The sequence below is a fragment of the Pistacia vera genome, unplaced genomic scaffold (genome assembly GCF_008641045.1).
Source record: "Pistacia vera cultivar Batoury unplaced genomic scaffold, PisVer_v2 Contig130, whole genome shotgun sequence".
In the NCBI taxonomy this organism is placed as follows: domain Eukaryota; kingdom Viridiplantae; phylum Streptophyta; class Magnoliopsida; order Sapindales; family Anacardiaceae; genus Pistacia; species Pistacia vera.
In genome coordinates this window covers 264698-287442 of record NW_022195358.1, presented here as the reverse complement: position 1 = coordinate 287442, position 22745 = coordinate 264698, and the positions used below count along the sequence as shown (strand labels likewise).

Below are 22745 nucleotides of genomic sequence, written 5' to 3'. Positions count from 1 at the left end.
GTCATTAAGGCAAACCTTGGGTGGGAAAAAGCCGTTTACTCTTTTTATAATAATAGCTGCATTTCATATTCAGGGCAGGCTTTAAGCATAATTTCGGTGAAAAATGAAGGTCAATTGTGGAAGTGGAGAAGCAAGTGATACATCGTGGTGACACGTGGCTGCAACGGTTCCCCTTGGAAGTCGTCTGGATTTGGAAACTAAACAGGCACGCGCTCTATATAAGTAAGTGGTATGATATGAATAATCTGAAGACAAGAAAAGATAGGAACTTATCTAAGTTGAGAGTACAAAAATCTGTACACGTAAAATATTTAGTTGAGTTTCAGGTTAGAAGTTGGAACTGAGACGAGACCACAGTGTCTCTCTCTATTCCAGAACAAGAAACTAACTGAAAATAATAAACCATTCTAATAGTATTAACAATAAGTCTCAATTAACTATCTCCCTCTTCAATGGCTGGTTTTGTTGAGGATGGAGAGCTCGGTTATGAAGAAGGTTTTGTTGAGGATGGAGAGCTCGGTTTTGAAGAAGGATTGTCTTGGCTTCCTTCCCATGTTCTTGATGAAGCATTTTCTGATACTCATCATCATCTTCAGGTTTCATTAATTTTTCGTTTTCTCAGCTTAACTGTTATATATAGATTTTGATCATGGTTTATTTTTTATTGCAGAGACAAGTGAAGCACAAGCAGCATAAACAGCAACATCTCCCTCGTTCTAAATTGCCACCAGAGCCACTTCCAGGGGTAAGCACATCATCTTCAGGACTCACGGAATGCGAGGAAGTATTAGCAAACTGTTGATTTTTTTTTTTTTTTTTTTCTGGTAAAATGGGAATATAGTAAGAGTAGTATTTACTTTCTTCTGCTAAATAAAAAATTTAGAAACTTTTGTGGTTTCAGGAATAGATTTGAGCAATTTGGTGTCAATGCTGATTCAAAGACTATGCTATTAAATAGCATATATAGCTTTATGTAGTTTGGAATGAGTTCCTTTGTTTAGGAGACACTTCCTGAAAGCATATTTATATTGTACACTGGTTATATGGTTGGAAGAACGAAGGAAAAATTTCAGAAAACTTTCAATTATAGCTCCCATAGACTCAGTTGAATTTCTTTCTTTTCAAGATGCACAAATACAAGAAGGGTTTGAATGAAAGTTTGTGTTATTAGCGCCATTTATCCTCGTAGGCCAATGTTTTGACAGATAATACATTGTTCCTTAGCAAATTTAACACCACTGAACCATGCTTGAACCTGAAGCATTATTAAATTTGTAGGAGAACTTATGGTTTACTTATATTTTCTCTGTAATTGTTTCATCAGCAATCCAAAACTAGCCCACGGCCGCATCAAAGACCAAAGATCCCCAGTAAATGGGCATCCAGAGGATCTGGAATGCAAGCTATTTTTCTAGAGTCTGGCCAGAAATCATGTGGGACTGGGGTTTTCTTACCGCAGAGAGGCGGCGCCAATTTCCAACCGAGCAGAAAACCAGGTACTACTCTCTTATATATTACTGAATAACTGAATACTCGAGAAGAAATTTTCATTTAATGATTTCGTGAGCGCGATAATGCACAAGAATTTTCGCTGAAGGAAAATTTTTGCAACAACGTTTTTGCAGCTTGCTCTCCTGTCCTTCTTCCTTCCCGCGTTGTTCAAGCTCTCAACCTCAATGTACATGCAATAGGCCTACAAAAGTCGCCGCGAAAAGGTTCTCATCTTCTTCTCTACTGCATTTTATCATCTTGTTGTTACAAGTTCTGAAATTGATCTCTGAAGAAATTTCTTTTTTTCTGCAGATTCTAAAGCTGATAACTTAAAAGGCGGGGATTGTAATAACTCGGTCAAGAATAAAAGTACTGGGAATGATGTGTCGACAAAATGCGGCGTAATCTCGCAGCATCAGAGTTCATCACCGGAGATATTTCTTCCGAAGGAATGGACTTACTAGATCCCAAATATCAAGTGTGACACTCACCATAAAATTCCATAAAACCAAAATTAATCTCGAAATTGATTGAAATGCTGCTGATTTCTATCTACATTATCATGTATAATGATCTGTAATGTAAATAATAACAGCACGAAATCGCATTGTGATTAATGTTTATCAATGTAATGCCAATATATATTAGTAAAAGCTTCATCTTGCATTCTTTTTAACACTTTAACAAAACAAATTACAACCTCAAAATTTTGCTTTTAGGGGGTTAAAAGCGAAAAATATAAACTTAGAAGGTTTGAAAAAATATAGATATGTTATCGAAACGTGGACCAATAAGAAATTTTCTGCAGAGGTCGTAAAATAACTGAATAAGTACAGAAGTAGATGATTTTTTGAGCTATATATTTTGAGAGGTTTTATTGGGAGTACAAAAAGATTGGCCAAATTTTTTGCCGCTCCCCGGGGCCAAAGTATCGCCATGGAAGCAACTGTTCTTAGCTCTCAGCAGTTCACTACACAGCTCTTCTCGGAAAAACCCCTAAAATTTAGAGGTAAAGTTCACCAGTTTGTTTTGTTTCATAGAAAACGAACGAACAATACAGATAACACAAAAGAGAAAACAGTAACTGAATTCGAGAACGCTTCGTATTTTGTTCTGTTATTTTTTGAAACCCTAGAAAACACTAGATTTCTCAAAAAAAAAAATCCGTATGGTTTGTGCTCTTTTGTTAATTGTAAAGTCAATTTTGCTGAATTGTGCTCTGAATTTTTACTATCACTTGCTTCTTTGTATTTATTGTTTCCTTCACTCCTTTTTTTTTTCCCTGTTCACTGTTTGTTTAGAAATTCAACCAACCATGTTTTTGTAAGCGTTTGGAGGATTCGGGAGGCTGTAGAAATCATATTATGATTACAAGGAGATGAAGTATAAGTAGTTGTTTGTATCAATAATATTGCCATCTAATTATCCTTTTCCATTGTTTCTTATGCGGGCAAAACCATTTCGCCTTCTAGTTCAAATTGATCTCCCTATGTATAAAAATATATACACTGTGACTTACGAGATGATAAATTGTTTGGAAATATTAGTCAAATTTTTAATCCACAATTTTTAGTTAAAAGGTTTGGACTTAAATATATGTACGAGCTGGGATATTGTGACTTAAGCTATGTGGATGTTATTATTTTTGTGAATTATTCTTCACCTTTCTTTTGATTAAAAGAAAAACATTAATTAGAGTTTTTGTGATTGGAATGCCGTTGTCTTTTTGTGGGTTAGTGTAACATTTTCATACGCTTAATACAAATTTAATTTGACCTGTATACATAACATTCAGGTGGTCTGGCATGTGATTTCCTATTTTGTAATCCACTTTGTGTGAAGACGTGTGCTTCTATGAAGTTAAGTTTAGTAGAATCCAGCCAAAGGAATGCGGTGTTGCTGAACAGACCTTTTTTGGTGAAAGCAAGGAGTGAATTTTCTGTCAATTCTTCAGATGGGCTTCAAAGTAACTATATGAATGTTGAGGCTACATCTGTAGAATCTCTGAACCTTGAAGATGTTCCACCAAGATTGGATGATGGGCCAGACATTCCTGGTTTATGTGATGGCAATAACTATGAGAATTCACAGCCGATACCTAAAACGTTTAAAAATAGGTTCTTGAATTTTGTACGCTTAAGTTCCGTCCTCAATAATGCTGCAGAATCATTTTTTAAGAGTGAGATACGACGAAGATTATTTGTGACTGCTGTACTTCTTATAATCAGTCGTGTTGGATATTTCATTCCTCTACCTGGATTTGATAGAAGACTGATACCTCAAGATTATCTTAGCTTTGTTTCAGGATCTGTTGGTAAGGATAATAAATAACGCACTCATGCATACATAAAGAAATTGTATTTTTTGTATGCATGGTCTTACATGGCTTTTCAGCTTGCTATATTTAGTAATGTTTTCTTATTTCAAACATGCATTTAGTCACTAATGTTGTCATTGGCAGATGAACTTGGTGATTTTGCAGCGGAACTAAAACTGTCACTTTTTCAGCTTGGAATTAGTCCCCAGATAATTGCATCAATACTAATGCAGGTTTATTATAGCTTTTCTTCAGTCATCTAACATGCATCTTTATTGCACAATATGTAACCTGATATTCCACTTCCATTTCATGTTATAACCCAATTTATGTGAGATTATATAATCTGTGGAAGCAAGATATAGAGGCTTTATCTGTTTTGCCTATAATGCCACTGTCACAAATTCAATTAGGGTAATTATTGTGGACTGCTTTTGGGGATCTTTAAATTTTATTGCCACCCTATGTTTTACAAAACTATTAAGAACACCCCTTTGGGAGTTATGATAACTTTATAAGGTTTTATTATTCTTAATTTCTACCAAAAGCTTTCCTATTTGGGGTTGACTTTAATAAATTTCCAAAAACATTGGGTAATGGTAAACGTCAAGGATATATCAGGGGTTTCATAATAATTGCTCATTTAGTTATGATTACTATGTTGATCTTTAAGAATTATCGTGTTGAGTAGAAAATGTTCCTTGTGATACTTCTTTGGGTCTAATTAGGTGTTTAGCTTTGTTTTATTACGTTTTTGGAAGTCAGAAAAATTCTTGTTTTAGCATAATTTTATTATTTTGTTACTAACTTTTCAATATTATGTGCCTTTTGGTTTTTCTTGCATCTAGATAGGTGCTTTAGGCTTGTGTTGTTACATCTTGAGAGCTGCTATATACTTTATCATCATTTTAGTTGTTGGAAAATATGATGAAAGAAGGAAAATCTTTTATATTTTTGAATATACTTTTGAATACTCTTTGCAATTGTTTTAGAGTTCTTTTTTTTTTTTTTTAAAATAACTTGGATTGATATCTGTGTGTAGATAGGTGTCGCAATTTTGGTTTATAATTAGCTAATAGAATCTTTGGGGCCTTGGTGATGGCTGTTGCTTCATAAAGGAGGCATGTTCCTAGAAAACAGTATATGGATGTTTATATGAATAGTCTTTCTCCATGCATAATTTGTGTTTCATGCTGTTTTGTTCATTAAACTCTGTCTACACATTGTTTGTTGGGATGAGGGGGAGACAGAATACCACATCTCCTTTCTTCTGCTATACTGTATTTACTGACAATTGTGTGCTAAATTTATGTCTTGAATGTGCAGGTACTCTGTCACGTTCTTCCATCCCTGGTGAAGCTGCGGAAGGAAGGCTTAGATGGCCATGAGAAGATTAAGAGTTATATGTGTGTCTAGTTATTCATCTCAAGCAGTGAGATGAGTCCTTGCTATATCATTATGTTTTGAGGATCATTTTTGATAAATTGTATTGTAGGTTACAAACCCCAAATATTTTCCTTCCTTTTTCAGATGGTGGATGTCACTAGGCTTTGCAATATTGGAAGCTCTTATAGTTGCTTGTTATTCACTTCCATATTCGATTTATGCTGCCAGCTACAGGTAACTTTTCAAGCAGAATATTAATTTGCAAAATTCTTTAATTTTTATCACCTCACAAGTAATTGAAAGTAGAGTTTTGTGTCCTGTAACTAGCTCGAAGGACATCTTTCATAAATGCTCTTTGTTTTAAGTGTTTGGTTTACGTTCATACTTTGGATAATGAATTATGCATTCATTAGCTTTCTCTTGCTCTTTATTAACGGGTTTAACAGTATGGTGAATAATAGTTCTAACACTATTTTGACCAGACAATTTTTTCTGGAAGGAAACTGCTGTGTTACAATTTTTACGGCTTCTGCAGGGTCAAGCATGTGATGGTGACAGCATTTTTGTTGGTTTGTGGTGCAATGACTATGACATGGATCTGTGATACGATAACAGAGTCTGGATTTGGTACGTCTGGAATACATTCTCAGCTATAAAGACCATATGGTCTCAGAATTATGATTATTATATGTGCCTGATTATTATATGTGCCTACTATCAGTTTAGCTGCTTCTTTTTGATGCTTTTACTGAATGACGTTAGCATATTATGGGAAATCTTTTTATTTACATTGACACCTATGTAGAGCATAAGAAATTTCTGCCAGAAAAACTATAAAGTACCATTATAATGTCCTAATCAGGAACATTCAGTGGAGATTTATTTATTTATTTGAGGTTATTGGCATAATGTTGTGTAGCAGAAAACATTGATCTCATGTAGTTGGCTGTCTTTGAACTAATTGTTCTCATTTGGCTGTCTGTCCTGTTTGCTACTTCCAAAGAATAAATAAATAAATGGATAAAAGAACAAAATGAAATAAACAAGAGATGTGGGATTTTTAAGATGTTAGATCTAATTAACTGAATTGTGCTCATACATTCCATTGTTCCATGTTATGGCACAATTCTATTGCTGAATGGGTTATGTGTATTTCAGGCCAAGGATCATCTCTGATTATATGTGTGGGGATATTGACGGGCTATACCGACACACTGTACAAGATGCTGTCTCAGCTCTCAGGTATGTGATAGCGGGTGATCTTGCTGTTGTTTAATTTTAATATATTCTTTTCCACTTCTTCCATTTATTCATATTTTTGAAATTTTGGAAGAAAAGAAATACTTATGGAGCTCTTTTCCTGCCCAAATTTCACCTGCTTTACAATATCTGGAATGATTTAACTAGTTAAGTTTGACCCTTGAAGCTGCATGATAAGCTGATTTTTCATTCTTGAGCATTGGAAGTGGCCTTTTTGTAGTCAATTATTGCCAGGTCATGCAAAATTTGTTTGTCATTTGAATGAATGATGATGTTTTGTTTTTGGGCTTTCTTTTCCTGAATAAAAAGGAATGCTTTTAGACATGAAATTGCATTATACATGTCTATGAACTTTTTGCAAATATGACATTTTTAGTCTACTCCAAGGTGTAAGAGAGCTTGAAAGGACTGTCAGAAAAAATAATTTTGAAACTGTGATACCTTGCTCTCTGTTGTAGAGCTTGCAAAGGGAAAGTAAATCATCTGGTAATGACAAAGTATGATTGAAATTTTAATGTTATCCATAAAATCAGAAGTTCATACTAATTATAAAGTTTATACTGTATGTGTGAATTAATAGATGTGGTCTCTTTTATTTATTTATTTGAGAAGAAAGTAAAATAATATCATGAATAGATGTAGTTGTTTTGAGTCCACATATAAAAATTCAACCAACTTAAATATAATCGAAACTTGGAGATTATATATATCAGAGGCTGAAATATGGTCTTTAGATTGCTACTAATCATGTGTGTAGGGTGAATAAGTGGAGTATATTGATAAAAAAATTTACCTTTGAACTACTGTGCTAATGATTTGTTGCTCCTATGCCATTGTAGAAACTGCTAAAATCTACGGTTGATTTTCTGTTTTCTGTATGGAGATAGAGGTCATATGGATTTGCTCAGGATTTGTCCAAACTGCTTTAGTCTTTTCATGTCTTGTCAGTTTCAGAGTCAGGTAACAGCTATGATTTGAACATTTTCAATATGTTGCAGGAAGTGCTTTGAGTTGGTGGCCATATATGCTTGCAGTGTTGGGAGTTTTTACCATAGTCACTATGTGGGCAGTTGTTGTAACGGAAGGGTGCAGGAAAATAAAATTGCAGTACTATGGATTTAAACTTGCTTCTGCTGCAAGGTATCCATTTTTTGCTGCCGTCCAGACATACAAATACGCTGCATAAATTCATTCCATTCTCATGCTATTATCATATTCTATTATATCAAAATAACTGATTATGAAGGCAGTCTTTCCATATTAAAAGATGTTACTAATATTTCATGCTATGGCTTTCGTTGCCTCAGCCATGATCAATAATTAGCATTTACGGCAATTTTGTTGAAATTATTATTATTTTTTTCTGCCAGATACTAGCTTCTGTAGCTCATGCAATTACTTTGGACATTTGTAATAAAATCTTGATCACTGATCTTTTTTTGGTTGGTTTTGTGTTTTGGACAGAGAAGATTCTCCAATTACTGAAGTGGAGCCGTACATCCCTTTCAACATTAATCCATCTGGAATGCAACCTGTTCTCACAACAACTTATCTCTTGGCATTTCCCAGCATTCTTGCAAGGTAATTGCAGTGAAAACAATCTTAGATTTTATCTCAAATCTTGTTTATTTTGAATCTGGAAGATGAATCTCCATTATTTCTTCCTATTCTGTTACTGAAAATCTTTTCTACATTAGGGTCGTTTGTGTCTTACTGCATAAGATCAACTGGTTTTTCCATTCCTGTTGCTGTGTAGACAAATATGCAGTCAACTTTCTGATTAAAACTTGCTTTTGTGGAGGATACATAACTAATTTCTAATAGAGTATTGTTTGCAGTATCCTTGGTTCGCCATTTTGGGAGCATGTTAAGGAGATTTTGAACCCTGAGACTTCTGTTGGTGCACCGCCTTTGGTTTACTATTCAATATACGCTTTCTGTGTCTTTTTGTTCAATATATTTGACATTGTAAGTATCTTGTCAATCCTACTAGTTTTGGTTATTCTAGAACCATGTATGCTACATCATCAAAACAGGGTAGAATGCATTATTATCATGATGACCCTTTTCTGTATATCTTTTTGTTTATCTCGTCAATATCATTCCTATCAGAAAAATATGTAAAAAGAGATGATCTGGTTTACTTTTTATGCTTTATTCTTCTTATTATTATTTTTTAAATGTTCTTTCAATACAGTATTCATGGTTCATAAGTTGGCTGTGGGATATGACATGTGAAGTTGAGGAAAAGTTCAATGTTCCATATGTGTTTCATCACGATTACTTTATATAGTGTACAATAATTCTCTATATTCACACAATCATGCAAAATGCACACGAAACCTTGTGAAAAGTACTTCTATTGTAAGTTCCCTAAGATCATTTGAAATGGTAGAAAGAAGTAATTATTACATGGGACAATTAATAAGGTTGCTTTAGCTCTAATAGTAGTTCACTTTCTAGTAGTTTTATTCATTTATTCTGTGGAAATTACAGTAAACATTGACATCATACATTAATATGTAAACATGCTGGGCTAGCATTTTTGAGAATATTGTAAATTTGTCGGAAAAGGGCATGGTTTTGAATTCTTAAATTATTTTTGTTATACTCCTTTCATTCTTCTTACATCTCATTTAACTGTGTAGGCCAACTTGCCTAAGGAAATTGCAGATTACTTGAACAAGATGGGTGCCAGGATACCAAATGTAAAGCCCGGGAAGGCCACCATTGAATACCTCACGAAGATTCAGGCATCAACCCGTTTCTGGGGTAATTTTTCTTTATGAAGTTGCAAAAATAAATGCACTCTCTTGTATTAAGCTTATTCTAATATAGTTCCAGGTATTTGTACATATTTCTGCTTGTTGGTAAGCCATTCTTAGTGGTGTAAACTGTGCAGGGGGCCTATTATTAAGTATTTTGGCAACTACATCAACCATACTTGATCACTACTTACGCCGGATCAATGAGGGTTTTGCCATTGGGTTTACATCCGTTTTAATAATTGTAAGTGTATTCTAACCTTGACTTGTGCACCAGTCTCAATAAGCGTGTAATGGTTTAACATGGTATTTTTCTACGGCCCAAACTCTCATATCTGCATGTTGTCTCATGAGCCTGACTTGTGTTTTGTCAAGGTGGGTTCAATCATTGAACTTAGAAGATCCTATCAAGCATACAATGTTATGCCAAGTTTAAGCAAAGCTTTAAAGCGCTATGGATTATGATTTCTGAAGAGGCAATCTTCTTTCTTTCCAAGTACGAGTTAAAACTTCATTGTTAAACCTGTTTTGGATTGTTGGTTTACATTTAGGGAATTCCTTTTGTGCAATGCAGAGATTCTCCATACCTGAAATTGCTCACAATCTAGTGTACAAGAATCTTTCGGTTCAAAGGAGCTGGTGCTGTTGCAAGTGTAACAATGATAAAGTCGACGAGTTATTTGGTTTCTTATTCAATGCAACTGTGGCGTTGAATCAACATTGTGAGATGACAAGGCTCCTCTGTTATTTAGAAGGGATTTTGGTTCCACACTGTCACAATTAATTCAATTAGTAGTAGAGTAGTAGGAGGTTTTACGGAAGTATGGTACATATTGTCATTTCATGCAGTTGCGAATTGTAGAGTTATGTATGATAGAATTTAAAAATAGAATGCTAGTTAGGAGGTGCAGTATTAGATTATAACACAAGTAAAGCCCTACTGTGACATTACTTAAATTGAACTGAGTTATTCAAGGTTGTATTTTACTACCAGGTTTGTCACTGGAAGAAAGGGTTTCATTTTGGATTTTCTCTCATCTATTATAAATAGATAGTATTATACTCACAAATTCTTTTTTTTAACAAATGAGACATGACAGTTCACAATCAGTTAAACTAGACCTATTGTTGGGCAAACAAAATCCATTGCGAGCTGTCTTGTCGCATTTGTAAAAGAAAGTTATTGAGAAGAGTTTGTCAACTTATCTTTATTAATTATAAATTCATCTAAAAATTGGTTAATTTGTGAACACATTTTAGGCTTCGTTTGATACACTCTTCCAAATATTATTCTAGGTTTTTTCAATAAAGTTAAACAGTAAAATTAATTTATTCTCAAAATATTATTCTATATTATTCAATTTCTATTAAACCCTCTTAAATTTGTTAATTTAACTAAACACTCTTAATTTTTTTTTAGAAATTACAAAAACACCCCAGCAACCAGCATTATACCAGATTCCGACCACCATTGTCGGAAGTTGGCCGGAATCTGGTATAATGACGCACTATCAGTTGAATCTAGCTAGTAGTGCGTCGATCTAGCCTTTTTTGGCCAGATCCACAATGGAATTGGTCGGAAAATATAAGATCTACGGGCAAAGATTTGGACATCAACGACTAGATCTTTAGCCGTAGACAGTCGTCAATGACGGCCAAGATATGGTCGTCGTTGACCATCAACGACGGTTGTATCTTTGACCGTTGTTGACAACCAAATGCGGTCAGATTTGGCTGTCAATGATCAGATCTAGCTATAGATCTGGCATTTTCTAACCATATCTACTGTGGATCTGGTCGAAAAATGTCATATCGGTGCACGACCAGCAAGATCTAGCCAGTCATGCATCGATACGGCGACTCCGACTACCCTCCGGCAGTGGTGGTTGGCTGTCTGTATTTTAATGGGTGGGTTGAGAGTGTTTTTGTTAACTTTTAATATTTTATTATAGGGGTGTTTAATAAATAAACAAACATAAGAGGTATTTTTGTTAATTTTTAAATCTTACATCGTAATACCTATCCAATTTAACTTTTTTCAAAATATTATTCTATAAATATCAGAATAATGAACTAAACGGACCCTTAGTATTTTACAAAAAACAAAAAAAAAAAATGAATACATATATAAGTCAATATTAATAAATGTCGATGCCTTTTACCAATTTGTATACAAAAATTTATAAACGTAGATCATTTAATTTTTTCATATCCTATCCTTCATCGAAAATTGTCACCCTTATAAAAGGATGATTCGCACTAAGGCCCTCGTGTTTAAGGTTATTTATTTTAGAAGGCTATTATTTGCGCCTTGCCATCCCGCCCAAATGTTTAAATTTAGTAAGTGCGTGCCCTAAACAAGCAAGTTCTTAGGCGGAATTGATGGAAGGAGAAGGAAGTTCAAGTTCAGAAATGGAATTCACAGAGATTGAGAGCAGCGCAGACTCCTTGGATGCCTCTGCTATCTTCCACGTCATCAAAGACGTCTTCGGCTTCGTTCTCTATATGCACCAGCAAATCCCTTCGTTAGTCCCCTATCCTTCTCTCTTTATCGTGAATGTTAGGTTTTCAATGCCTTTCGTCTCTGAGTTAGTTCAAGTTCTTAGCATATCGGTACAATTTGTTGCTGTAAACCTAATTTCATGTATTGCTTAATGTCAAACCACTATCACTCCTAATTAACTTTTGTAAAGTGCGATTAATGTGGAGATTTCATCACTTTTGTTATTGTTATGCTCTAGAAGCTCCTAATTTAGTGAAAATTATGAATTTTGTCGGATCTAGATTCTTTCTGTAACAATCATTCATTTGATATGTAAAAGCTCGTCTTCAATACTGTCTTATTTACCTTCTTTTGAAGAGTTCAGGTACTCAATAGCCCTAAATTATTCATGTGACCTGACACAAAAGTTCAAAAGCCAAGAATCATAGATCTCCCTGTATATTGCTAGTTGCTTTATGCTCTCTTGGCGTAATGGAAATGGTGAATTTTGTTATTTATGATCGGTAGGCTTCTAAAATTGGTTTCTTTTATGAAGCATTTTGCAGGATATGAGCCTTGAATTTGAGTCACTACAGAGCGAGTATAAGGAATTGGTACGTAAGCTTTGACAAGGTAAATTTGTGTCATATTGTTTTGGCTTGGTTTTTGCACCCTAAGAATTGTGGGTTATAGGAGATGGCTTTAAGACAAAGCGAATTGAAGGCATCATCTCGAAGAAATCACACTAACAGAATGAGAGAGCTCAAGCATGGGATTAGAAGAGGGGAGAAGTTGATGAACACAGTTTCTAGCTTCCAGACTGCTCTGCAATTGATCATAAGTGAGAGTCCTAATATACAGGAAGTCATTTTGGTTCTTGGAGGTAGTCCATTACGACCTCACCATGTTTATCAGTTGTTCTTTTCCCATGGAAAGTCTGTACCCAGAGGTGGAGTTGATTTCACTAAGAGCAAAGTAGCAGAAGGGCTTTCACGAAAGGTTCACTTGGACTATTTCTACTTCCATGATAACTTGCTTCTTTTTGAACCAATATCTCATGCTTTATTATCTGTCAATAGGCTATTCGAACGTTGATCTCAAAGGGTGCTGGATCTGGTTCCTATCCGGGTAATTAGTTGAGTGTGTCTTGTCAAATTCCAGTCTTCTGGTGAAACCCGAAAGTTATAATTAATATTTCTTTTAGGGCCTTCTAAATTGTTTCTATTGGTCAAAGCACCCTCTTCTTTGAATATGCCTCCGCATTTTCTTCCAAAACGTGACTTCAGATACAGCAAAAAGGTAGGCTACATGTCTCTATGGTTTCATTATGTTTTTAATTGCATATGAGGGTTCCTAAGATCGTACACAACTTTGAAAATGGTAGTTTAGTAGAAGTTTCTAGAAATTTTAAGTCACTAGATGTGGTGGCAGACACTATGTTTGATCGATCCAGTAATCGGAATTGAAATATTGCATTATAGACAGTCTTAACTTTTTTTATAGCTTTTTTAACCTCAACTATCAAATTACTTCTTTTACACTCTTGAAAACCAAATTTTGGTGGATCACATGCTTGATTCTCATAGCTGCTAGTACCAAATAGCTTATATTTTGTTGCTTTGTTGCACATAGAGCTAATAAAAATGCATATTTATATTCTAATGAAACATTTTTAATCAATAAGTTAACACTTCTGATAGCAATTTAATTGCAGATTGTACCTTTAAGGCTGCGGTTTAAGTGCAAAACACAAAACAAGGAAATGAGATCTCCCAGTCATGCTTCTCAAACCTGTAGTTCCATGGGTTTGACAGATTCTACTTCAGATAATTTGATCTGGTATGCGAGGCCTAAATTTGGAAGCAATGAGATCTGATGTGCGTCTACTATTGTTATTTAATTGTTGCTGCTCACTGCTATTACATGAACATTATTGCTTTTTCAATTTTCAATTATTCTTATATTTGTGATCATACATTTTATTCTAACAAGGTTGAAGTCTTTATCAATGAGTATTTGGGTGGAATTTTTTTTTTTAAGTTTTATAGTGGTAGGTGATTCCAAGCTCCCATATAGCTATAATAAACTCGTTAAAGGGTACTTTACACATCCCTCAAAGATTTGGCCTTCCATTCATGTATAGTAATTATGTCTAATCTCTTACGCAAGGTTGTGAAACCCGGACCGGACCGGGCGGTCGAACCGGTCAGACCGCCACCCGCTTGCATTTCCGGTTTAAAGAGAGCAAATAACCGGGATTTACGGTCAAACCGTTTCAAACCGCGGTTGGACCGTCGCACTGTAGCAAACCGACGGTCCAACCAGTATTAAACAGATTTCCGGTCCACACCCCCATCCGGTTTAACACATGAAATAAGAAAAAAAAAAAAATTTTAAATTAAAAACCACAGTTGCAGAGTTGCTCACAGCCACACACACAAAGTCAAAGTGTCAGACCAAAGTCTCAAAATTTGTAACAAATTTTCAATTTGCTTTTGAGCTATAGATACAGAGCCGTCTTGCCCCTTCTTCAGTTTTTCACTTTTTCATCTTGGATTGCTACTGCCAGTCTGCCATTCGCGATCTCCTCCACTCTCCAGTTTATCACTTTTTCATCTTGGTTTGCTACTGCCATTCGCGATCTCATCCACTCTCCAGTCTATCATCATCTTGGTTTGCTAGTTGCTACTGCCATTCGCGATCTCCTCCACACTCCAGTCTAGTCCTCCTCTTCGTGTCCTCCATTCGCGATCTCAAAACTCAGAAGTCAGATCTCCTTCAAGTTTTCAGCTAAGCTTCAGTGATTCAGCCTCACGTCTTCACTCTTCACTTTAGTCTTCAAGTCTTTGGTCTGCAGTCTGCTCTACTCTGCTTCAGCGCTTCTTCCTTGCCGTGGCTGGTCTGCTGCCTGCAACTCTTCATTCTTCAACTTCCAGTCTTCAACGTGAACTCTTCAATCATCACCATCGCCATTGATATTACTTTGTAATGCCTTTAATGTTGTTTGAAACTTTAGAGTTTACTTTAGACTTGAGAATTGAATTTGTAAACTTTAACTATCAAACTTTGATGGTTTTATTATTGTTGTAGGGTTGGTTTGATGGTTTTTAAACTTTAATTAGATGGAGAAAATTATGTTGTAGGGTTGCTTTTGATGGTTTTTAAACTTTAATTAGATGGGGAATCTGAATTTTTTGCCTTTTTTACGTTTTTGCTTATTTCAGTATGCTGATGTCAGCATGATATTATGCTGACATCAGCATGTTGACGTCACCGGTCGGACCGACCGGGAACCGGCCATTTGGCCAGGTCGGCTCCCGGTCCGGTTTTCAGAACATTGCTCTTATGTTCATGTTATCTTCAATGCTTCTTGGAGGAAAACATCATAGCTGCTTCCTTGCTAATGGCTTTAAGTTGAAGAATATTACATGGTTTAAAATGAGCTCCATGGCCTTGCCTTGTGCCTTCTTTGTTATTATTTTCGCTTTCTTAGATTTTGCAGATTCTAGACTTTGCCTTTACTTATTTATTATTTTTCTTCTTGTTATCTTTATAGTACCAGTAATTGTAATGATATTGTACTGAAATCTGGCAGTTGGTGTGCGGATGATAAATGTAGGACCAGAAGAATCCTCGAAATCCTTATTTATCGTAACCCTCACTAGGCCATTCTTATTCCTCAGGGTGTATCCCACTAGAATGTTTATATTGTTGCTGTTGGACAACTTTCCAAACAATGTGCATAATTTCTTTACCATTTATTTTCTGTTATTTTGTGACTTGACGTCACAATAGCTTTGCATTTCATCAATATGGAAACTTCAAACTTAAAACAATCTCATACTTTGCTTCTCTTTCTTATATTTTATTGCAGAATGTGTGTATTGACATATCTGATGTTGGTCTTGTTGCAGGTTTCAATGCCGGCATGTAATCAAGGGCATAGCATTCAACACACCTACTGAAGAATAAGAAAGCTGTTCTCCTGGCAATATAAAGAGGATTTCTTGTGCTCTTGCATTTGCATAGCCTGGCCTCTCTGACGTTCCATTTTTCTTTTTTCTTGATTGTAATCAATTCGTGTAAAATTTTAACACAAAACTGCAAATATTAATGTAGCCTTAACAAGCACCTGCTCATACTGACCCTAGTATTGGCCTAGTTCAGCTGGTTGAATCTCTTCGATTTGTAAAAGTGGTCTTAAGAGTTTGTTTCAATAGAGTAAAATTACGAAGAAATTGTTTTAATAGAGTGAACTTTTGTCAACTTGTATCTTTATAAGAAAATATTCCCTATCACTGATACCTATAAACCGCTAACAGTAATATTATACTCTTCTCACTAATTGTCTTTCACAAATATGGCGTGTCAGTTCGCAATTGATCAGCTTATAATGAGTTTTGCTTGATCAAATGTGAGTTAACTAATTATAAGTTGTCACGTTGCGTTTGTAAGAAATGTTTGTCAATTTATTTTTATTCGAACTTCTAATTATGAGACGCATGAAACACATGGCATTGATGTGACAACCCAAGATTAGAGGGTTATATATACCTGTGCTAGGGCAGCACTTATACAAATGATTTATTGAATGATATATTTCAAGTTCAGATTATAAGCATAATTATTCAACCACGAAAAAAAAGTTTTGGGAATTTAAAATTAATTAATATATTTTAAAGGTGGGCATTTTATAAACTTAATTAAGAAAGACTGAATTTTGTTTAGAAAAACACACAAATTGGAGATACGACTACGAGGAACAGTACTGTTTGAACCAATAGCTGGGATGGGCCGGGCCGGGCCGCCAATTTTAAATTGGGCCTGACTCGTTGAAACCTCTAGTCACTTCAAACGTTCGTCGTTGTCTGTAGGGAAGCAATTTCATTTTCAGCTAGCAGCTTCACTGAACTGAACTAGCTCTTCTGAAAAACCACTAAAACCCCTAAGTTTTCAACTCTCCTCCTCCTCTCTCAATCAGAGGGCCTCCCTCAATTCAATCTATCAATCAGAGGACCCTTCATAATTCAAATCTATCCTTGGGACAAGGACGGTGAAACAATGATCTTCAAACTTGAAGATGTCACAGTTTATTTCCCGTACGATAACATCTACCCCGAGCAATATTCCTACATGCTCGAACTCAAGAGGGCTCTCGACGCCAAAGGCCACTGCCTTCTCGAGATGCCGACCGGCACCGGCAAGACCATAGCTCTCCTCTCTCTAATCACGAGCTACGCGCTTTCAAAGCCGGAGAACCCGATCAAGTTCGTTTACTGCACGCGCACTGTTCACGAAATGGAAAAGACTTTGGCCGAATTGAAGTTATTGCATAATTACCAGACTCGTCAATTGGGGCCCGCCGCCAAGATTCTTGCGATTGGATTGTCTTCCAGGAAGAATCTTTGCGTGAATTCTAGGGTTTTGGCTGCGGAGAATCGTGACTCCGTGGACGCCGCGTGTCGGAAACGGACCGCCAGTTGGGTTCGTGGCTTGGCTGCCGAGAATCCTAATGTGGAGACTTGTGAGTTCTTTGAAAATTACGAAAAGGCCGCTTCAGCGGCGGTTTTGCCTCCCGGGGTTTATACATTGCAGGTAAATATTACATTTTTAGAAAGAATGTAATCCTTTACTTGAGATTATTGAATTTAATCTGGATAATATGATGATTGAAGGATCTGAGAGCGTTTGGGAAGCAGAAAGGGTGGTGTCCGTACTTTTTAGCTAGGCACATGGTTCAATTTGCGAATGTGGTGGTTTATAGTTATCAGTACTTGCTTGACCCGAAGGTGGCTGGTATTATATCAAAGGAAATGCAGAAGGAGTCTGTTGTGGTTTTTGATGAGGCTCATAATATTGATAATGTGTGCATTGAAGCACTTAGTGTTAGTGTGAGGAGGCAGACGCTGGAAGGTGCCAACAGGAATCTTAATAGGATGAACCAGGAGATTGAAAGGTATGGTCTTTTTTTATCTTTTTCTGTTTTGTTGAGATCTATTAATATGTTCTGTATAGTATATTATTAATAGGTTAACTTTAGTTTTCAACCCCAAAAGTACATGTTTGCATATCGGTTAAAATGTAAGTTTTGCTAATTTGATTCAACTTGAATTAAAACACTGAAAGATTGATGAGGCTTCAGCATTACATATAGGGGTTCATGCATGCAAAATCTAGTTCCTTTTCAAAGTTATCTATGTTGTTAAATTTGTATTATCATTTATTAGGAAAAGTGACTAGACTTTTTTCTCTGCTCTGATGAATGTTTTATCCTCTAATCCATTGAAGTACAATTTTATATATTTGTTCTTTACACGTTTGACATGGTAGGAAGGTTCAAGGCCACTGATGCAGGTAGATTACGTGCTGAATACAACCGGCTTGTTGAGGGTTTGGCACTTAGAGGAAACCTGCCTAGTATGTAGAATGCTGATGCACTAGTGGTTTTTTTTTCTGAATTAATTTATGCTCTTTTGGTAATCTCATTAGTCTTCCTAAAATTCTTTCTTCTTCTTTTTTTTTTTTTTTTCCTTTTATCCAGTCGCAGACGCTTGGCTATCAAATCCTGCCTTACCGGATGATATTCTGAAGGAGGCTGTGCCCGGAAACATTCGCCGAGCTGAACATTTTCTGCATGTTTTACGTAGATTGGTCCAATATCTAAGAGGGCGCCTGGAAACTGAAAATGTTGAGAAGGAAAACCCTGTTAACTTTGTTGCATCCATTAATGCACATGCTGGAATTGACCAGAAAGCACTGAGGTTTTGTTATGATCGGTTGCACTCACTCATGTTGACACTGGAAATAACAGACACAGATGAGTTCTTACATATCCAGACAATATGTGACTTTGCAACACTTTTGGCAACTTACGCTCGTGGGTTTTCAATTATAATTGAACCTTTTGACGAGAGAATGCCTCATATTCCTGATCCTGTGCTGCAGGTATGCTTTCTTCTCTCATTCCTTGTACATGTTTTTAGCTCATTGATACTTTTCCAGTAAGTAAACAGTGACCTTTTGGCTGATTCTTATATTTAATGGCATTTGGGGTCTGTCTTCAGGCGTTTATGTATGATGTTTGGTGGAACTCCTGCACAAAATCCATTGATTTTTAGGATCTTACAGTCTTATGACCACTAAGTACTGATTCTATTTTTTCCCAAACTCCAAACTGATTGTACAGATGACTGGATCATTATGATTTATGTTCTTCTAAATTGATATTACCTAGCATAATATCATCTGGTAGACCATGATATTTGCTGTCTTTCTCCAATATCCATATCAGTCTCTATCTGCCACTTACCGATCTAAAATTATGGCTTCTGCTGTAAAGGCATTTGATATATGCTTATATTACTTAAATTGTTGTTTATCCATTATTTTTAAATTTTAATATCTATTAATCTCTTTTCTTTTTCCCCTCTTTGTTTGGCATTACAGCTTAGCTGCCATGATGCTTCTCTTGCCATAAAGCCTGTGTTTGACCGATTCCAGTCAGTTGTGATAACATCTGGAACACTAACCCCAATTGATCTCTACCCTCGTCTTCTTAATTTTCATCCAGTAGTCAGTCGAAGTTTTAAAATGTCGTTAACAAGAGATTGCATATGCCCTATGGTTCTTACTCGTGGAAGGTATATTGTTTAATGAAAATGTATCTCTTATTTTTGCAACATACTGAGCAAATTTAATCTCAATTCTGGGGATATTTGTTGAGTGATCTATTTCTTTTTTTATTCTTTTTCAAAAGAAAAAATTTAATGAATATCTTCTGGCTTGTTATATTAGTGATCAACTTCCAGTGAGTACCAAATTTGATATGAGAAGCGATCCTGGTGTTGCAAGGAATTATGGAAAGCTCTTGGTGGAGATGGTCTCTATTGTTCCAGATGGGATTGTATGTTTTTTTGTTAGTTACTCATACATGGATGAAATAATTGCTACGTGGAATGATAGTGGAATTCTAAAGGTGAAATAATGTTTTTGGTCTCTTTTTATCTACTGCTCATCAACATTTTGGCCTCTTTTTGCTTTTTTCTTCTGATAGGACTTGTTTTATAGTATTTTAACTTGATAATAAAACATAGTTTAGTTGAAAGTGATATCTGTCTCCATTCTCTTGAGTGATACCAAATGCCCTTGTTTTTGCAGGAAATAATGCAACATAAGCTTGTCTTCATTGAGACACAGGATGTGGCAGAAACTACATTAGCTCTTGATAACTACCGTACAGCTTGTGATTGTGGGCGAGGTGCAGTCTTTTTCTCCGTTGCCAGGTATGAGTATATTCATAGTAAACAATCTTTCTCAAAGTATAGAGTATGCAATTTAATAATTCTTTCTCAAACTTGAGTGAGCGTGTGAAGTTGGCACAATAAAAATACTCCTTCATGGAAGTCAAACAATTCCAAAGTAAATTTCATTCTTTATTTGCCAATGGAAAATGTAATTTTGACTATTTGAGAAGTTGTAACATAATTTTTATGGCATGCTCCAAAACTGTCTCCCTTCAACTTTTTCATCACACATTTAAAGTCTGAGAACTTCAACATTTAATTTAGGATTTGAGGTTTGTCTTGTTGCCTGGTGCAATCTGCATATTTCCTTCTGTTAGTAATTGCTATTACCATAATTTGGTGTGGGATGTGCATAGTCTGTATATTCTAAAGGTACTTTAGGCAGAAACTTTGGCATGCAATCAGAAGGAAATTCCTTGTTGTCAGAAAAATATGTGGGAGTTCATTGTAAATTGTTATTTTGCTGTTTTGATAGATTTATATCTTACTTTGCAGGGGAAAAGTTGCAGAAGGTATAGATTTTGATGGACATTATGGCAGACTGGTTATCATGTTTGGCGTTCCTTTCCAGTACACATTAAGCAAGTGAGCCTCATTTCATAATGTCTATGCTTATGTTGTTTTAGATAAAGATGCTTTATTGAAATATGATTGTTCTGCAGCTTTGCATTGTTGTTGTTCTGCAGCTTTGCATTGTTGACTTATAGCAGGAGATGTTACACAATTTTGTGATTCAGCTTTTTGAAGGGATACTAGTTGTTTGGCATGCAATGCACGTGTGGCAATAAAATGTGTTACAATTCATTGCTGAGACCTAAGAATATGGTTGTAGAAGTTATTTGAGATTGGACATGGTAGATTATATTCTTATTTTGTTGTAGGATCTTGCTTGCACGTTTGGAGTATTTACGAGACTCTTTTCAGATAAAGGAGGGTGATTTCCTAACTTTCGATGCCTTGGTATGACTTCTCATAACTTTTTCCTCACAACATACACCTGTTTGTTACTGTTATCATAAATTTGATTGGTCGGATTCTACCAAGACAGAGACAAGCTGCTCAGTGTGTGGGCCGAGTGATCCGGTCAAAGGCCGATTATGGGATGATGATCTTTGCTGACAAAAGGTATGTAGTTTATGCAAATTTATAATTTCTCTAATTCAAGACTGAAGCTTTGCCTTGTAGTCATATACTCCATATCACAGATTATTTCTTTGAATATTTAAATTATATTATCCATAAATTCTAGGAATGGTTCAGCATTCATGTTTATCTCTTAAGATGCACTTGTCTGTTGCTCATGTTGATTTGAAGCATGTACTTTTGATGACAGAAGAACTGATCTTTACTAAGTTTTTACAATCAGTATCTCTAAATAAAATTTTCAAGCAATTCTTTTTTCTTACTTTTTGTGTTTTAAAAAATAAATCCAGCGAGGATTACTGAGACTGACAAAGGTTGAATATTTAGAGTGTATTATGTATTCTTACCGTGAGTTTAACCATCAAATGATTGTAAAGCTACTTCTGTATTTTTTATTTTAGTAAGGGATTGTTAGCTAGAGAGGAGCCAGTTTATTTATCTATTTCCTGGAAAAAACAGAAAAGGTTTGGTGTTCATAGTACCTCAGAAAATGAATTCTTTACCTGAATTGTTCAGGTATAGCCGTCATGACAAACGCTCTAAGTTGCCTGGTTGGATACTGTCGCATCTACGTGATGCGCATCTGAATTTAAGCACAGACATGGCTTTGCATATAGCACGAGAGGTGTGTATAATTTGATTGCTAACACTTTGGAAACTTCCAAATATTTTTCAAAGCTGTTATGAGGAAGTTCAAATGGTGACATTAAAAGCTTTGTCATATGCTAATCTATTACCTTTTTCATTTCTTCACGGTTGCAGTTTCTGCGGAAAATGGCTCAGCCTTATGATAAAACTGGCGGTGGAACTCGGAAGACTCTCTTGTCACAAGAAGATTTGGAGAAGATGACCAACGACGGCAGCATAAATGATATTTTGTACTGACAATTTATTCTGGCAGTTCATAGATCAATACGTTTTCTCCAATTCTAATTTGCAGATAGTGGAGTTGGATAGTTTCAAGTGTTTTAAGTTTTGATGGTAATGCTGTGGCGCTTGATGAGAAAAATTATCCCCTGTTAAAGGCTGGAAATACTGTCGAGACAACCACTGGATTTACACTGGTCTGTTTTCTTCAAATCCATTGGAGCTACAAACAATTTTGAAGTCATGTACAGACTGATGATTCCTTGTAGCTTTGCAACAACCTTAGCAAAAATGGTTCGAAGTCAATATTCAGTTAAATATTATTAAATTATATTTTGCTACTTTAAAAAACATTTATATTACATTTACAAAAGTTGAGATTGATGAGATTCTAATGCCGTATGAGAATTGATATGGTTTACCAAATTTGTTACCGTTTCAATTTCATCAAAAAAAAAAAAAAAAAAAAAGATTATCAATATTTGTCTATACGGTAAGGTTTAATCTTGTATGCAACTCCGATGAAGAGGAGCATTTTCATATTATTATCACTCATTTTCTTTTCCTTTTTCTTTAATTTTGTTATGTTTAGAAGACAAATTATACTTTCTGTCAAGCTCATACCACCTCAAAGATATCTTATATCAATTTTATCTCATTTTAAGAAAAGAACGGATGAGAGCTGTCCATGTGTCAAGGCAACTTACAAAACACTCGTTGTATTGACTTCA

General features: G+C 35.4%; 4 protein-coding genes across 8 annotated transcripts; all 4 read left to right on the top strand.

The window, feature by feature from the left end:
- The first annotated feature begins 268 nt into the window (after positions 1–268).
- Positions 269–2151, top strand: LOC116122043. 2 transcript variants are annotated; one of them, XM_031407955.1, is made up of 6 exons: positions 269–459; positions 496–596; positions 671–745; positions 1325–1496; positions 1626–1715; positions 1804–2151. In XM_031407955.1, the coding sequence occupies exons 1-6, from the start codon at positions 453–455 to the stop codon at positions 1953–1955; spliced, it is 597 nt and encodes a 198-aa protein (XP_031263815.1). In that variant the 5' UTR covers positions 269–452; the 3' UTR covers positions 1956–2151. The 2 variants fall into 2 exon arrangements, with proteins under 2 accessions (XP_031263815.1, XP_031263814.1); XM_031407954.1 differs by having other exon boundaries at positions 269–596.
- A 251-nt stretch (positions 2152–2402) lies between these two features.
- On the top strand, positions 2403–10251 carry LOC116122025 (preprotein translocase subunit SCY2, chloroplastic). 2 transcript variants are annotated; one of them, XM_031407932.1, is made up of 14 exons: positions 2403–2500; positions 3287–3805; positions 3953–4041; positions 5135–5214; positions 5339–5428; positions 5730–5821; positions 6353–6436; positions 7453–7594; positions 7919–8035; positions 8293–8422; positions 9103–9226; positions 9357–9463; positions 9595–9695; positions 9794–10251. In XM_031407932.1, the coding sequence occupies exons 1-13, from the start codon at positions 2428–2430 to the stop codon at positions 9682–9684; spliced, it is 1737 nt and encodes a 578-aa protein (XP_031263792.1). In that variant the 5' UTR covers positions 2403–2427; the 3' UTR covers positions 9685–9695; positions 9794–10251. The 2 variants fall into 2 exon arrangements, with proteins under 2 accessions (XP_031263792.1, XP_031263791.1); XM_031407931.1 differs by having other exon boundaries at positions 9595–9715; positions 9794–10250.
- Positions 10252–11542: 1291 nt separating this feature from the next.
- Positions 11543–15932, top strand: LOC116122040. 2 transcript variants are annotated; one of them, XM_031407948.1, is made up of 7 exons: positions 11543–11744; positions 12258–12315; positions 12395–12700; positions 12781–12829; positions 12906–13000; positions 13416–13540; positions 15616–15932. In XM_031407948.1, exons 1-7 carry the CDS (start codon positions 11602–11604, stop codon positions 15671–15673), a joined length of 834 nt encoding a protein of 277 aa, XP_031263808.1. In that variant the 5' UTR covers positions 11543–11601; the 3' UTR covers positions 15674–15932. The 2 variants fall into 2 exon arrangements, with proteins under 2 accessions (XP_031263808.1, XP_031263809.1); XM_031407949.1 differs by lacking the exon at positions 15616–15932 and adding an exon at positions 14208–14667.
- A 665-nt stretch (positions 15933–16597) lies between these two features.
- Positions 16598–22409, top strand: LOC116122035 (general transcription and DNA repair factor IIH helicase subunit XPD). 2 transcript variants are annotated; one of them, XM_031407943.1, is made up of 12 exons: positions 16598–17296; positions 17377–17657; positions 18036–18118; positions 18243–18646; positions 19148–19341; positions 19496–19676; positions 19859–19983; positions 20500–20589; positions 20886–20964; positions 21053–21129; positions 21664–21772; positions 21910–22409. In XM_031407943.1, the coding sequence occupies exons 1-12, from the start codon at positions 16763–16765 to the stop codon at positions 22030–22032; spliced, it is 2280 nt and encodes a 759-aa protein (XP_031263803.1). In that variant the 5' UTR covers positions 16598–16762; the 3' UTR covers positions 22033–22409. The 2 variants fall into 2 exon arrangements, with proteins under 2 accessions (XP_031263803.1, XP_031263804.1); XM_031407944.1 differs by lacking the exons at positions 20886–20964; positions 21053–21129; positions 21664–21772; positions 21910–22409 and adding an exon at positions 20691–20863.
- The last annotated feature ends 336 nt before the right edge of the window (positions 22410–22745 follow it).

What these genes read in the sequence shown, in the direction of transcription:
- LOC116122043 (XM_031407954.1), top strand. Translation starts at nt 453, where the DNA reads ATGGCTGGTTTTGTTGAGGATGGAGAGCTCGGTTATGAAGAAGGTTTT. An exon ending in ATACTCATCATCATCTTCAG is followed by an intron (nt 597 to 670) that starts GTTTCATTAATT and finishes TTTTTATTGCAG; the next exon opens with AGACAAGTGAAGCACAAGCA. An exon ending in ACAAAAGTCGCCGCGAAAAG is followed by an intron (nt 1,716 to 1,803) that starts GTTCTCATCTTC and finishes TTTTTTCTGCAG; the next exon opens with ATTCTAAAGCTGATAACTTA.
- LOC116122025 (XM_031407932.1), top strand. Translation starts at nt 2,428, where the DNA reads ATGGAAGCAACTGTTCTTAGCTCTCAGCAGTTCACTACACAGCTCTTC. An exon ending in TTGCATCAATACTAATGCAG is followed by an intron (nt 4,042 to 5,134) that starts GTTTATTATAGC and finishes TTGAATGTGCAG; the next exon opens with GTACTCTGTCACGTTCTTCC. An exon ending in GATGCTGTCTCAGCTCTCAG is followed by an intron (nt 6,437 to 7,452) that starts GTATGTGATAGC and finishes AATATGTTGCAG; the next exon opens with GAAGTGCTTTGAGTTGGTGG.
- LOC116122040 (XM_031407948.1), top strand. Translation starts at nt 11,602, where the DNA reads ATGGAAGGAGAAGGAAGTTCAAGTTCAGAAATGGAATTCACAGAGATT. An exon ending in AGAGCGAGTATAAGGAATTG is followed by an intron (nt 12,316 to 12,394) that starts GTACGTAAGCTT and finishes TGTGGGTTATAG; the next exon opens with GAGATGGCTTTAAGACAAAG. An exon ending in ACTTCAGATAATTTGATCTG is followed by an intron (nt 13,541 to 15,615) that starts GTATGCGAGGCC and finishes GTCTTGTTGCAG; the next exon opens with GTTTCAATGCCGGCATGTAA.
- LOC116122035 (XM_031407943.1), top strand. Translation starts at nt 16,763, where the DNA reads ATGATCTTCAAACTTGAAGATGTCACAGTTTATTTCCCGTACGATAAC. An exon ending in TTCCTGATCCTGTGCTGCAG is followed by an intron (nt 18,647 to 19,147) that starts GTATGCTTTCTT and finishes TTGGCATTACAG; the next exon opens with CTTAGCTGCCATGATGCTTC. An exon ending in ATGATAGTGGAATTCTAAAG is followed by an intron (nt 19,677 to 19,858) that starts GTGAAATAATGT and finishes TTGTTTTTGCAG; the next exon opens with GAAATAATGCAACATAAGCT.